The 16,762-nt window shown below is 41.9% G+C and overlaps 1 protein-coding gene across 2 annotated transcripts in view; it reads left to right on the top strand.

Moving 5' to 3' along the window:
• Positions 1-16,762, top strand: part of LOC127425940 (potassium voltage-gated channel subfamily D member 3-like) — a 249,179-nt gene that overhangs the window by 219,123 nt on the left and 13,294 nt on the right. For both annotated transcript variants that reach the window (XM_051672293.1, XM_051672295.1), the window contains exon 5: positions 6,314-6,406. In XM_051672293.1, coding sequence (XP_051528253.1) covers positions 6,314-6,406 — 93 coding nt within the window. The remainder of the gene's footprint in view (positions 1-6,313; positions 6,407-16,762) is intronic.

Consider the following 16,762-nt stretch of genomic DNA (forward strand, 5'->3'; position numbering starts at 1 on the left):
TCTTAGCTCACTCTTGAGAGTTGCACACACAGGGACCTCATGCTTCAACACCTCAGCCGACTGGGGCTCGGGTCAACTGGGAAAAGAGCAAGCTCTCCCCGGTTCAGAGCATCTCTTTTCTCAGTCTGGAGTTGAACTCGGTCTCAATGACAGCGCGTCTCATGAACGAACGCGCTCAGTCGGTGCTGAACTGTCTGAAGGCATTCAGGCAGAGGACAGCGGTTCCACTGAAACTTTTTCAGAAGCTCCTGGGGCATATGGCATCCTCAGCGACGGCCACACTGCTCGGGTTGATGCATATGAGACCACTTCAGCACTGGCTTCAGACTCGAGTCCCGAGATGGGCATGGTGCTGCGGGACACATTGCGTGGCCATCACGCCGATTTGCCACTGCCTCTTCAGCCATTGGACCGACCTGACAATTCTATGGGGAGGGGTTCCCCTAGAGCAGGTCTCCAGACACGTCATGGTTACAACAGACGCCTCCAAGACAGGCTGGGGCACCGTATGCAATGGGCACACAGCCACCGGCTCTTGAACTGGCCCGCGGCTGCGTTGGCACACCAACTGCCTAGAGTTGTTGGCAGTACTGCTCGCCTTGCGGAGGTTTCGGCCATTGATTCAGGGCAAGCACGTGTTGGTCCGGACGGACAACACAGGGACAGTAGCTTACATCAACCGCCAAGGCGGTCTACGCTCCCATCGCATGATCTCACGCTCCTCACGACAGCCCCCCCTGGTGAGTCCCCCTGAGGAAGGACCTTCTTTCTCATGGATGGGGCACCACTGGCACCCGCAACCAGACCTCTGAAATCTCCACGCAGAGGACTTAAGTGGCCTACCACCTGCGGTAGTAGACACGATCACTCAGGCTAGGGCTCCCTCTACGAGGCGCTTGTATGCCTTGAAGTGGCGTCTGTTCGCTAAGTGGTGTTCTTCCCAACGGGAAGACCCCCAGAGATGCGCAGTCGGATTGGTGCTTTCCTTCCTGCAGGAGAGGTTGGAGGGGCAGCTGTTCCCCTCCACCTTGAAGGTGTATGTAGCCCCTATTTCAGCTCATCACGATGCAGTAGATGGTAAGTACTTGGGGAAGCACGACATGATCATCAGGTTCCTGAGAGGCGCTAGGAGCTTGAACCCCTCTAGACCGCGCCTCGTTCCCTGGTGGGACCTCTCTGTAGTCCTTCAGGGTTTACGGGGAGCTTCCTTTGAGCCCTTGGAGTCAGCTGAGCTTAAGGCACTCTTTTTGAAGACTGCCCTCCTGACTGCGCTCACTTCCATCAAGAGGGTAGGGGACCTGCAAACGTTCTCTGTCAGCGAATCGTGCCTGGATTTCGGTCCGGGTTACTCTCATGTGATCCTGAGACCCCGACTGGGCTATGTGCCCAAGATTCCCACGACCCCTTTTAGGGTCAGGTGGTGAACCTGCAAGTGCTGCCCCAGGAGGAGGCAGACCCAGCCTTGGTGTTGCTGTGTCCGGTGCGAGCTTTACGCATCTATTTGGATCGCACGCAGAGCTTTAGAAGCTCCGAGCAGCTCTTTGTCTGCTTTGGTGGACAGTGGAAAGGAAGCGCTGTCTCCAAACAGAGAATCGCCCACTGGGTCATTGACGACATTGCTGTGGCATATCAAGCTCAGGACTTGCCACCCCCTGTGGGGTTACGAGCCCCATCTACCAGGAGTGTGGTGGCCTCCTGGGTCCTGGCCAGTGGCGCCTCTTTGGCAGACATCTGCAGAGCAGCGGGCTGGGCAACACCCAACACCTTTACAAGGTTCTACAATCTCCGATTCGGTTACGTCCCGTGTAGTGGCAGGCACAAGCAGGTAAGGTCCGGGACAGCTGGCCAGGTGTACCACTTGCGCATAGCGCCTTTCCGCTCACTTGAGAGGAAGACGTGCGATCTTGACTCCCAGTAGTGTTCACAGACTGTGATCCTTGGATGACTTCCTCCTTAGCCCTGTGGCAGTCGAGTTTGCGAAGAAACTCGCTGCCGGCTCAGTAAGTGCGCTGGTAAGGCCCTGTACTGAGGTAGGTGCTCCACATGCGGTGGTTCCCCATAGGTAACCCCATGTGTTATATCTTCCATAAAATAATTTCCCTCTTGGTAAACTATGTCTTTCTTGAGCAGAGGGCCCTCTGCTCCAGTCGCCATGCTTGTAGAAACTCCTTCCCCCTTGGGTAGGACATACCATGTGACTCTCCACATGACATACTTCCGACAAAACTTGGCAAGACCATGTGATGTATTTCCATTTGAAGTACCCCCCCCCCCCCATTTCTCTGGGTGATGTGTGGTCTCCGTGGTGTCTTCCCCTTGGGAGTGACACCCCCCCCCCCAACGTGGACACAAAATAGGAAAAAGAGGCCTTGGCTGGGCTAGTCTGTCCCTATAGTTGGGCAGTCGACTTGTTCCTGATGGACCGTCTGATGCTCATAAAAGCATTGGGGGAGGTTACGTGACAGCCTGGTGCACTGGCTACGAGGCACACAGCAGTCTGCCTGTCACACACCACCAGTTCACGCAACACAGTTCCGCTAGTTGTGGCATTTTGTATAGGGACCCCTAGTGTCACTACATCGACACAACGTCAAGTGAGTGACAGATAGGGAACGTCCTGATTACTTTCGTAACCTCCGTTCCCTGATGGAGGTTACGAGACATTGTGTCCCTCTTGCCACAATGCTGAACTACCTGCTGAAATGGCCGGGACCTGGTCTCGGCTCCTCAGTACAAAACCTGAATGAGTGGTTGCATACCAGCTCCTTTTATACCAGTATGTCCGGGGGAGTGGCATGCAAATTCCACTCGCCAATTCTCATTGGCATTTTTCACAAAAGCAGAGGTGTTTGGGGCTCCCAAGAGTGACCCATATTGTCACTACATCGTTACGAATGTAACCAGGACATTTGAGGAATGAAGGCTATACAATGCTTGAAATTGCCAAAAACGAAACTGAAGATTTCATTCAAAGTTCTACACTACAGTCTTCAAAGACAAAGGACAACTGGCTCTAACAAGGATAGAAAGAGATGTGGAAGGCCAGATGTACAACTAAACAAGAGGATAAGTACATCAGAGTCTCTAGTTTGAGAAATAGATGCCTCACATGTCCTCAGCTGACAGCTTCATTGAATTGTACCTGCTCAACACCAGTTTCATGTACAACAGTAATGATAAGGCTCAGGGGCGCAGGTCTTATGGGAAGAATTGCAAAGAAAAAGCAACGTTTGAAACAGAAGAACAAAAAGAAAAGGTTAGAGTGGGCAAAGAAACACAGACATTGGACAACAGATAATTGGAAAAGAGTGTTATGGATCTTAACCCCATTGAGCTTTTGTGGGATCAGCTAGACTGTAAGGTGCATGAGAAGTGCCCGACAAGACAGCCACATCTATGGCAAGTGCTACAGGAAGGGTGGGGTAAAATGTCACTTGAGTATCTGGACAAACTGACAGCTAGAATGCCAAGGATCTGCAAAGCTGTCATTGCTGAACGTGGAGGATTTTTTGATGAGAACTCTTTGAAGTAGTTTAAGAAGTTATTTTTAAAAAAATTGTAATAGTAATTTTTAACAGTATTAATGTCCTGACTTACATTGTGTTCAGTTGAATGCCACTTTGGTGAATAAAAGTGCCATTTTCTTTACATAAGAGCATAATCTGTACGTTCTTCCAAACTTTTGGCCACCAGTATATATATATATATATATATATATATATATATATGCAATATCACATGAGCAAGAGTGCGATATGGCCCTACATCAGCACTGCTGTGATTCGGCCGCAGGCCAAGTGCTGTAGGTAATCACAGCAGTGCTGATTTAGGGTCATATAGCATGATTGCGAGTGTGATATTGCTTATATACGACAGTTCAATGAACAAGTACATTTAAAAAAATTAGGAAAAACTGAGTACAGTCACAAAAAACGCATTTGTGCATGGAACTACTTTCTTACACGATGGATCAGAATTTGCCTTTGCTGGTTCAAACCAAATTATGCGTCCAAGCCTCTCAAAAACATCTCACTTCAGAAGTACTAGTATCACAGCTTGGGCTTTTTCTAACATGTTATTGGAGAAACAAGGATGTGTGTGTGTGTGTGTGTGTGTGTGAGAGAGAGAGAGAGAGAGAGAGAGAGAGAGAGAGAGAGAGAGAGAGAGATGGAGCGTGTGCGATCACCTGTTGATGATGCTGTAGTCTGTTAGTCAGCTTTCTGAAGATAATGTAATTTTGGTCAAATTCATCCTATATTCTCAGTGGAAAAATATCCGTCTAAGCGGGGGTATTCCTCTGTATTTCGTGGTAGCCGGTGTCATTCACTACTATAGAAACTGCAATCTCCTCCGCCATTTTGTCCTCTCAAATGTGGAAAGTCCAGTAAGAGGTAAGCGCCTTGAGTTTGTGTAATTAATCAGTCTGTTTTGACTCTCATCTGTGATGAGCCTTAATGCTGAAGTTGTTACTTTAAAGCTGTTTAAAGCTATTTCCTAGCTTAAGTAGTGTAGTAGTAATACGAGCGATCACGGAGTGTTGTTGAATATAAACACTGAGTGATGCTGACTCACTTCACGTCACCAACTGGCTCATATTACACACAAAAATGGTCTTTTGCCTCCACCTGCTGGCTAAAATATGTAACGTCACAAAATTGAATGTAAAGAGACAGATGACTCTTAACACATCTTAGAACGGTACGAACACAAGCGGAGTGATACACAGTGAAGCATCCGAGTGCTGATGGTGTGAGACCATCAGTACTCATGGAACGTCTCTCGTCCAATCAGATCTATATATATATATAATTTTAAATCTAACCAACTTTTTTGTGAAATGTTTTCCTTGAAAGTGTTCCTTGTTCCTTGCTTGTGTTATGTGTCTTTAAAATTAATGCCACATGATTTAATATTTTGTAATATAATGCAAATACATTTATGCATTTTAAGTGTGACTTAAGTATCTAAATACTTTTTAGGCCCACTGTATGTATTCAGGAAAATATTTACATTCCCTGACACCTGCTATAATAAATATTTAGATAATGACATAAATTATTTTCCGATTCCTTAACCTGCAGTGGACAGATCCACTCTGTCAAATCCCATTGCATTTGACACCATTTTATTTTGCTCTGTTGATGTTCTCATCAAGGGTGGGTCGAGTCGTACGCTAATGAAATCAGGCCAGATTAAACTTACTCTCATTCCATTCTAATTAGGAGCTGACTTGAAAAGGGACCTTGGCTGTCTAAATGGAGAGTTCTAGAATCGGCTGCTCTCCGTGACCTGCTCCTCCCTTTTTATTTCCACGAATGTCACACAAGATTAAATGGAAGATCTGAAAATAATACCTCTAATTAACACATAATTGCATTTATTAAAAAAGTACCCACCAGAAGCTGGCAGACCTTGATGGAGAGCTTGTGGTATTTCCTGAGCGGTGGGGACTGCAATAACAAGACACGCAAAACAATTCAAGATGGCAGACTTCCATCCAGCATGGCAGCTTCGTTTTATTGTGCAACATCCTTATTTGCAGATGAAAATATGCTTGGTGCAAAGTGTGAACATTCCTATCAGTTGCTGTCTGTACATATTTTGGCTTCATTTAGTGGGACATTTTTTTAACAAAAGCTTGTGATGAAGCTGTCAGTGGTTTGGCACGTTGAATTACAGGCATGTCATCATGATTGCTCAGAGCTGCGTGGGAAGTCAATGTCAAACAGACAGAATGCAAAACTTTGGGAAGCCAAGAGAATAGCTGTTGTACTGAGTGCATCCTGTATATATACGTACAGTTCTGGTACAGGCTATGAAACAGCAGTTTGTTCAGAGTTGTTTGTTATCCTCTCAAAAATCCACACAAAAAATACGCCCCCACAATCACACACACACACACACACACACACCAAATAACGCCAGAGGCTACCATCATACTTCACAGACTCAATAATACATTCATTGAGCTGAGACTTTTAAAACATCAAACAGAAGAGTTGGAGGATTGTAGAGACTGCATCAATACCCATATAGTGTCTGGATTTCAAAGTGGTATTGACAGATCAGACAGGCTATTTGGACATGTTAGCGGTCGTACATTGAAAATTGTGCAGCTTGTTTTAAGAATATCATGGCACACAACATAAACATGACAGAAGGTCTCTAGGTTTCATTTGGATTTAGTGATTGCAGTGTAAATTACAGCTTTTGTGTGTGTGTGTGTGTGTGTGTGTGTGTGTGTGTGTGTGTGTGTGTGTGTGTGTGTGTGTGTGTGTGTGTGTGTGTGTGTGTGTGTGTGTGTGTATTGCAGAGCACAGAGGGGGAGGAACAGCACCGGAATAAAACCACATCTCTACTGGAGAGTCAACACCACCACCTATTGCACTGCTTAGAAAAAACAACCGTAAGTCTTGAGCATGCATTTTCAGCATTAATCAAAAGCCATTCAAAATAAAGTAAGGCATGACTACTCACAAAAAAATAAATCAGCTTAATCTAGTCCAATATGGATAATTACAATACAGTTCTATTTATCAAATACATATATAAATGGACATGAAATATTCATAAGAGTTAATAACACTGCAGAGTTATACCAGAGACATTAATCTAGCACACTTCTTTATGTAGTTGCCTGTAATCATATGGAAATTCCTTACATTTCGTGGACATAAGGGTTAAGTGTACTTTTCATTTTGTGGATAGCAGAAAACACCTTTTGTGGACAAAATGCCCCCATCATGTCACAAAATGCATTTTGTCCAAGAAATAATTTTTGTAAATTGTGAATGTGATTTGTCATGTTACTAAATGGCCCTATGAAATCCTATTTTTTTTTTCTTTTTCAAATTCCTTTTTATTTTATTTTTCTCAAATTCTGTTTTCCATTTTATTTTTTTTGAATTCCATATTTTAAAGTTTAATAAAATTTTATCATCAAAATACAGTCTAATCAAATAACTAATAGAAATGTAATCAAATGAAAACAGAACAATTACTTTTTAACATACCATTGCATTATTTTTATCAAATAAAGTGCTTCTATACAGATCCTCAAAGTACAATCCAAAACACAACAATGAAGTTATTTTTGTCAAATACAGTGCTACACAGCAGAACATCACAGCATTAATGAAAGCATTGATAAAAACTTTCATTCAGTACAACAGCACTCTTGCTTGCGAGATATTGCTTAAACATAATGTAATTATAATTTATATTTTATTATTATTATTATTATTATTATTATTATTATTATTATTATTATTCCATATACTACCATATACTTATATACAGTACTTTCCACTGAAAGATAGATATTTTGTGTTTCCACTGAAGGGGCGCCCCGAATTTAAGAAGATTTAATTTCTTGTGTCTTACTTTTTATTCTTACTTTTATTTTCTTGTTCTTAAGTGTTTTTAAAATGAACTTTTATATTTTATTTTATTTTATTTTATTTATCATTTCTAGATAAAGCACTCTGAATTACCACTGTGTGTAAAATGTGCTATTAACCTTTTTGTTATGTTTAAAAATAATAACATCTGTGATGTTTGGATCAAAAATGACCCATGTAGAATTCAGCAGATTTTCAGTAGATTTACATCACACTCATCTATAAATTATGAACATGAAAACTGGCATAGGTTTACCTACATGTTTTCACACTTAACCCAAGCCTACAGTACATAGTAGAATTTTAATAGGAAAGAGCACCACCTATATGTCAGTTGTGGTAATACTTGTGTACAGTAGATTTACAGAAATCCTTAGATTGATTTACAGTAATTAAAATAAGATGATAGTTAGATTACTGAAAAGTTTGACATTCTATAAATATAAACATTTATTAAAAAAAAATGAAGTTTTTTTTTTTATTTTTATTTTTATTTTTTATACATTTTAATTTAGTCAATGTTGAGGATAACCCAAAAGCATTTTGACTAAACTTAAAAGTTTTCCACTGTTTTTAACTCTTAAACAGGTCAAATATGGCCTGAACATAACAGGAGGTACTCCTGTTAAACTCGCCTTGCCTTGTATTTTGTTTATTCTGGCAAAAAAACAGAATGAAGCCTTCTCAGTTTTTATGTTTGATGTCAACTTCACACCTCTGGATAAGCAGTTTGCTATATTGCCTAATGTGCTTTTAAATCTACAAAATGCTGCAATTTAATTCTATTAATATATATTCTGCATATGCTGGGTGCGCTCTGCTCTCTGCCATTTTCAAATCAAATCAAGTCACCTTTATTGTCACATAGCCATATACATAAGTGCAATGGTGTGTGAAATTCTTGGGTGCAGTTCCGATCAACATAACAGTCGTGTCAGTGATGAGACAGTACCAATTTACAATAACATCAAATTAACACAGCACAATTTAAAGTCTAATATACACATAATTACACACAACACAATATACAAATAATAGCATACACTGCACAGTATACAGTACACACAATATAGATACACATTATTCAAAAAAAAAAAAAAAGTATATATAGTATATATAGAATGTACAGTAGGTTGTATTGTACTGTATTGACATTCAGGCTGTTGGTTGATAGTAAGTTGTTAAGAGAGAATATAATATAATAATATAATTTATGACAGTCCAGTGTGAGATATAAGAGTAAGAATAATAAAGTGCAGTGCTGATGTATTTGATCGTGGGAGATCAAGACTTCAAAAGTCTGATTGCTTGGGGGAAGAAGCTATCATGAAGTCGGCTGGTGCGGGTCCTGATGCTGCGATACCGCCTGCCTGATGGTAGCAGTGAGAACAGCCCATGGCTCGGGTGGCTGGAGTCTCTGATGATCCTCCGAGCTTTTTTCACACACCACCTGGTATATATGTCCTGGAGGGAGGGAAGCTCACCTCCGATGATGTGTCTGGCAGTTCGCACCACCCTTTGCAGTGCTTTGCAGTTGTGGGCTGTGCTATTGCCGTATGGACCATGTGAGTTCCTCAGTGATGTGGACACCCAGGAACTTGAAGCTGCTGACTCTCTCCACTGGTGCTCCATTGATGTTGATGGGACTGTGTTCTCTGTCTTTTCTTCTGAAGTCCACCACAAGCTCCTTTGTCTTACTGACGTTGAGGGAGAGGTTGTGCTCCTGACACCAGTGTGTCAGAGTGTGCACCTCCTCTCTGTAGGCTGTTTCATCATTGTCAGTGATCAGACCTACCACCATCGTGTCATCAGCAAACTTAATGATGGCATTGGAGCTATGTCTTGCCACACAGTCATGTGTGTACAAGGAATACAGTAGTGGGCTGAGAACACAGCCCTGTGGGGCTCCAGTGTTAAGGGTCAGTGATGAGGAGATGTTACTACCCATTCTAACCACCTGACGTCTGCTTAACAGGAAGTCCAGGATCCAGCTTCACAGCGAGCTGTTTAAGCCCAGAGCCCGTAGTTTCTCATCAAGCTTGGAGGGCACTATGGTGTTGAATGCTAAGCTGTAGTCTACAAACAACATTCTCACATAAGTGTTCTTTTTTTCCAGTGGGAGAGAGCAGTGTGTATTGTAGATGCAATGGCATCATCAGTGGAGCAGTTGTTGCAGTAAGCAAACTGCAATGGGTCTAGAGAGAGAAGCAGCAAAGAGCAGATCTCTCAAAGCATTTGCTGATGATGGGGGTCAGAGCAACAGGACGCCAGTCATTTAAGCAAGTGATTTTTGATTGCTTTGGAACAGGCACAATGGTGGATGTTTTAAAGCATGTGGGGACTACAGACAAAGAGAGGGAAAGGTTGAAAATGTCCATAAAAACACCAGCCAGCTGGTTCGCACATGCTCTGATGACGCAGCCCGGAATGCCGTCTGGGCCCGCGGCTTTGCGGATATTCACCCGTCGGAAGGATCGGGTTACATCCGCTACAGAGACGGAGAGTGAACTAACCTCTGTAGCTTCGGCCATGAGAGCTCTCTCCGTGAGGGCAGTGTTATTTCCCTCAAAACATGCATAAAAAGTATTTAGCTTATCCAGGAGTTTTTATTCCCTTTAAAGTCCGTAATGATATTAATTCCCTGCCAAATGCTTCTAGAGTTGGTGGTGATAAACTGTCCTTCAATCTTGTTCCTGTACTGGCGTTTTGCTGTTCTGGCTTGTTTATGCTCCTCCGCGTTCCCGGAATTAAAAGCGGAGGTCCGCACATTAAGTGCCGCGTGAACATCGCTATTATCCATGGCTTCTGGTTCAGATAGATCCGTGTTGTTCTGGTCAGAACGACGTTCTCTACGCACTTTCTGATGAAACACATTACGCTATCAGCGTAAAGCTTGATGTCGTCATCAGAGACGGACCGGAACATCTCCCAGTCCGTGTGATCAAAACAGTGTTGTAGCGTAGAGTCTGATTGGTCCGACCAGCACTAGATCGTTCTGAGAGTGGGTGCTTCCTGTTTCAGTTTCTGCCTGTAAGTGGGCAGAAGCAGAATGGAAGAGTGGTCCGATTTGCCAAATGGTGGGCGGGGGAGGGATTTGTAGCCATCCCGGAAGGGAGAGTAGCAATGGTCCAAAACCCGGTCCCCTCATGTGTTGAAACTAATGTTCTGGTGGTATTTTGGTGCAACTGATTTGAAACTGGCTTTATTAAAGTACCCGGTCACAATGAATGCGGCCTCAGGGTGCGTGGTTTCCTGCTCACTTATACTCCCATACAGTTCCTTGAGTGCCCGGTCTGTGTCGGCATGTACACAGCAGTGATAATGACCGCTGTGAATTCCCTTGGTAGCCAGAATGGTTGACACAGAAGCATGAGAAATTCCAGATTAGGAGAGCAGAAAGACTTGATAGAATGTACGTTCCTCTGAACACAAGGATTTGTTGATCATAAAACATACACCACCACCTCTGCTTTTACCTGAGAGGTCTTTCGCTCTGTCTGCTCGGTGCACGGAGAACCCTGCGGGTTCAATGGCTGAGTCTGGGGGCCTGGGTAGCTCAGTGGTAAAATACGCTGGCTACCACCCCTGGAGTTCGCTAGTTCGCTAGTTCGAATCCCAGGGCGTGCTGAGTGACTCCAGCCAGGTCTCCTAAGCAACCAAATTGGCCCAGTTGCTAGGGAGGGTAGAGTCACATGGGGTAACCTCCTCGTGGTCGCTACAATGTGGTTTGTTCTCGGTGGGGCGCATGGTGAATTGAGCGCAGATGCCGCGGTAGATGGCGTGAAGCCTCCACATGCGCTATGTCTCCGTGGCAACGCGCTCAACAAGCCATGTGATAAGATGCGCGGGTTGACTGTCTCAGACGCGGAGGCAACTGGGATACATCCTCTGCCACCTGGACTGAGGCGAATCACTATGCAACCACCAGGACTTAGAGCACATTGGGAATTGGGCATTCCAAATTGGGAGAAAAAGGGGAAAAATCCCCCCCAAAAAAATAAAATAAAATAAAATAAAATGGCTGAGTCTGGAATCTCCACAGACATCCAAGTTTCCGTAATGCAGATAATGCAGCAGTCCCTCGTCTCTCGTTGGAAAGAGATCCGCGCTTTCAGCTCGCAGAGCTTGTTATCCAGATACTGAACATTTGCCAGTAGAATACTGGGTAGTGGGGTTTGATTTGCGCAGCGTCTTACTCTGATGAGAACGCCGGCTCTGTTTCCCCTTTTCCTCCTGCGTTTCCGCGTCCGGACTGCCCAGACAAAGGGCTCCGCTTGCGTGTTTGTAAACAGCAGGTCGGCATTGAGGAATTTGAAGTCCGGTTTATGGTGTGAGATTGCTGAACCAATGTCCAAAAGTGTTTGTGTGTCGTAGACAATAAGGCAGACAACATCCAAGACAAAAAACATAAGAATTGTAAACAAAACAAAAAAAAACACTACCATGTTGTGTCGGAGCTCGCAACGCAGCAGGCATACTCGGTGCCATCTTGAGTCCAAAACAGACAGCACGCTTGATGCTCATGATGCATGTTTGTGAATGAGAAGAGCAGCACATGCAGACTGTATATTCATTTATTTTTAATTGCAGCCTTTTTCATATCACAATTTTAATTTGATTGTGTATCCATTAGAGCTGTCTGAACGAACACATTAATCACGTGTGATTAATAAAAAAAATTAACAAGCAAATTATTCTGGGGGCCTGGGAAGCTCAGGAGCAAAGACACAGACTACCACCCCTGGAGTCAGGAGTTCGAATCCAGGGCGTGCTGAGCAGTGGCAAATTCTCAGGGCCAGCAAAGCCTTCTCTGCTGGCCTAACATGCCAAATAAATAAATATTTTTCATCCTTTCATTCTCAATCACCTTTTTGCCTATGCATTTTTAATCGCATTCCACTCTTGATTAATCTACAAACAAATAGAGAAAAACGAAAAGTTTATCCAGTCAGAATTTATTCCTTGATGCTTACAAGTGAAGTGTGACAGCTGTTTCACAAATCTCATGCCGGAAGCCGAGCTCGTTAGCAGAAGCAGCATGTGAATCTGAGCTCCACCCCCTCAGGCCTTCAGAATTCCCACAGAATCCCTCAACAGTGCAAATGAATGAGCAACTAAAGTCAGATTGTCAGATTCATCAGCCAATCAGATTTATTTATTTGTTCTTGGTGGATGTGATCTTTAGGATATGTCCAGGTCGAGGCCTTCTAGCTGGCCTTGAGTGACGCAATCACGCTTTAAGTGATGTACGTAATTTGAAAGCGAAGAGCGCAAGATCGTCATCACTGCCGCTATCGCCATTGAGAAAGAGATCCTTATGGGTTTAAAAACACGAGATGTTCTGCATGACTGTGTGATTGCTTAATTTATTAAACAGGAAAGGAGGACTGATTTCCACTTCAAGTAAATTGGTAAGTGCTTTTTGCATTGTTATAGCAACATCAGGAGTTTTCTAAGTGTAAATTAGGCTGCTTGAGCATTCAGTGTCAGATCAAGTTTTGAAAAGTAGTGCTGCGTTCCATTCAACTCAGAAAGTTGGATTTTACAACTTCCTACAAGGAAAAGTGCAATGGAATGCATCTTGAAGTGCAGAAATTCTCAACTCCGATTTCGCCGAGATGCAGGGGCATGATGTCACACAAACATGTCGACACTCAGGGAGATATACAAAGTAAGTGATAAACATTCACTTCGATAAATGAGTTCGTTTCCACATTACATGATATTAAAACTTGTTCAACAAACGCCTGCAGAAACAGGTGTATAAAACATTATAATCTCTTTTGATAATCGTACACCTGTAGCACAAATGTTAGCGCTGCAGCATTGTTTATCAGTTGGGTTGCTAGGAGACATCTCTAATGAGAGTCAAACCCCTGCTAAACTAATGGGAGCATTGCAGTTTTGTTTCCTTAAACGTCATCTTCTGAATATCGGGGAATGGAATGCATTTATGGTCAGAGATATCAAGTAGGAATATCCCACATCCAACTTGAATGGAACGCAGCATAACCGTGTACCCTGACGAAATGAAATTTATTGCAAGCAACATTTAAATCGCAAATATTATTAGATAGATTTTTCCAAGTATTATAGACCTCCTTGGTAGATTCATATGAAAAATTATGTTTTTTGACATTCATTTCACAAAACATACTGCAGTTAAAATTAGGCTTGCTTGAGCATTAAGTGTCGTTTCAGGTTCTGGCTTTCGTGCGTGGACGTGTTTTTAAAATGTCATTTGGTATTATTAGTTGACTGACATGTAATGTATGATAGGCATAGCGTCTTATTCATTGTGAGACTGTGTTTTCTTAATGGCATGAATTGTACTGAAGGCCTAGACTTAAAATGCACGGCCCGCGGCTGGTGCTGAATGACTCCAGCCAGGTCTCTTAAGCAACCAAATTGGCCTGGTTGCTAGGGAGGGTAGAGTCACAAGGGGTAACCTCCTCATGGTCGCTATAATGTGGTTCTCGCTCTCGGTGGGGCGTGTGATGTGTTGTGCATGGATGCCGCAGAGAATAACTTGAAGCCTCCATGCGCTATGTCTCCGTGGTAATGCGCTCAACAAGCCACGTGATAAAATGCGCGGATTCACTGTCTCAGATGCGGATGCAAATGAGATTTGTCCTCCGCCACCTGGATTGAGGCGAGTCACTACGCCACCATGAGGACCTATAGGGCATTGGGAATTGGGCATTCCAAATTGGGGAGAAAAGGGGAGAAAATAAAACAAGTAAATTATTCTTAATCGCCGTTTTTAAATTTACCTTTAATACAGCATAAACCAGCATAAACACTTGTTGGGAGGGTGAAACCTTAGTAATGTGTCCGCCTGGAGTTGTTACACTGACACACACACCACAACAGCGCTTTCCTGTCAGTGATAAAATGATGGAGAAAGGGCCTCTTAGTGCTGTTATTTGATGTACAAAACAAGCCCAGATAGGACTTGCGATAGAAATAAAGTATTTTCAGCGCATTTTAATACCACTTTAGCATGCCAAGTCTTAACTATCACAGCTCTGGACGCTGGTGTTGACGCTCTGATGGAATCATGAATGCAGCTTCACAATTGCTGTAGGAAAGTGGATAGTCATAGTCTACCTGCAGATTAATATTGTGGAGGATGAGAGTTTAAAATATGTAATGCCCATTGCAATGGATACTAAACCTATGGGGACTAAAGCCATCTTTACACGCAAAGGTGGCACAGAAGCTGCATCTGAAGTGGCAATTAGGTGTATTTTCACAGAGCAGGAATAAATGCATTTAAACAGCAGTGGCAAATGCATAAATAATGTTATGTGATGAATATTTTAAATGTAAAATTATGAATATACAAATATGAAATGAATGAAAATATGAATTAATTCTCAACCTATGGGGACTAATTCTTTCAATAAGTCAACCTCGCAATTAGACTTTGTGAAACGTTACTTGAATAGGTGATATTTCAGTGTTTTTTTATCTTTATATTGTGGAAGGCTTTGTTTGGAAAATGTTAATAAAGCGTTATATTGTTACATATTGTTTTGTTTTCTTTCCTAAGATGGAAATAATAAATGCATTTAGACAGGAAAATAAGTATATATGGTGTCAAATTTCAGCATTTTCAAAATCTATATATACACAGTATACTGTATACTGTATATATATATTATATATATATATATATATATATATATATATATATATATATATATATATATATATAATTTTATATATATACACACACACTGGTGGCGAAAAGTTTGGAATAATGTACAGATTTTGCTCTTATGGAAAGAAATTGTTACTTTTATTCACCAAAGTGGCATTCAACTGATCACAATGTATAGTCAGGACATTAATAACTTGAAAAATAACTATTACAATTTGAAAAAAAACTTCAACAGTTCTCGTCAAAACATCCTCCACGTGCAGCAATGACAGGGCATTCTAGCTATCAGTTTGTTCAGATACTCAGGTGACATTTCACCCACACTTGCCATAGATGTTGTTGTCTTGTCGGTCACTTCTCACGCACCTTACACTCTAGCTGATCCCACAAAAGCTCAATGGGGTTAAGATCCATAACCAGGGTTGGGAGGGTTACTCCACTACAGATTACAGAACACATGTTGTAAAATGTAATTTGTAACGTATTCCGTTAGATTACTCAAGGTCAGTAACGTATTCTAAATACTTTGGATTACTTCTTTAGCACTGGTAGATGTTTTCACTTGTTATGACTATAAAAACTCTGCCAGTACAGTAAAACAAAATACACATGTAAAAATACATTCTCTGAAAAACCTAAATATCTTATGCAGTGTTGTTTCTAAATCAAGATAAATTAAATTGATCTTATTTTAAGGATTTTTAGATATTTTTACAGGAAAACAATAAAAAAATTATTATCAAGAATAAAGGTTTTGCCTTAATATCAAAGGTCTTACTAGAAAAATAGAAATTATGATCCAACGTGAATTTTCTTGATAAAAAAAATATGATCGTGCAGTGGAATACAGTTACTTATGTTTTTGTATATAAATACGTAATCCCGTTACATGTATTCCGTTACTCCCCAACCCTGGTACTCTTTTCCCAATTATCTGTTGTCCAATGCCTGTGTTTCTTTGCCCACTCTGACCATTTATTTTTGTTTTTCTGTTTCAAAAGTGGCATTTTCTTTGCAATTCTTCCCTTAAGGCCTGCACCCCTGAGTCTTCTCATGAAACTGGTGCTGAGCGGGTAGAATTCAATGAAGCTGTCAGCTGAGGACATGTGAGGTGTCTATTTCTCAAACTAGAGACTCTGATGTACTTATCCTCGTTTAGTTGTACATTTGGCCTTCCACATCTCTTTCTGTCCTTGTTAGAGACAGTTGTCCTTTGTCTTTGAAGACTCTAGTGTACACCTTTGTATGAAATCTTCAGTTTTTTTTTTTTTTTTTTTTTTTTGGCAATTTCAAGCACTGTATAGCCTTCATTCCTCAAAACAATGATTGACTGCCGAGTTTCTAGAGAAAGCTGCTTCTTTTTTGCCATTTTTGACCTAATATTGACCTTAAGACATTCCAGTATTGCATACTGTGGCAACTCAAAAACAAACACGATGACAATGTTAAGCTTAATTTAACGAACTAAATAGCTTTAAACTGTGTTTGATATAATGGCAAGTGATTTTCTAGTACCAAATTAGCAATTTAGCATGCTTATGCAAGGATAAGGTGTTGGAGTGATGGCTGCTGGACATGGGGCCTGTCTAGATTTTAGCAAAAATGACTTATTTCAAATAGTGATGGTGCTGTTTTTTACATCAGTAATGTCCTGACTATACTTTGTGATCAGTTGAATGCCACTTTGATGAATTAA

This window comes from Myxocyprinus asiaticus, chromosome 35, assembly GCF_019703515.2.
Source record: "Myxocyprinus asiaticus isolate MX2 ecotype Aquarium Trade chromosome 35, UBuf_Myxa_2, whole genome shotgun sequence".
NCBI lineage: Eukaryota > Metazoa > Chordata > Actinopteri > Cypriniformes > Catostomidae > Myxocyprinus > Myxocyprinus asiaticus.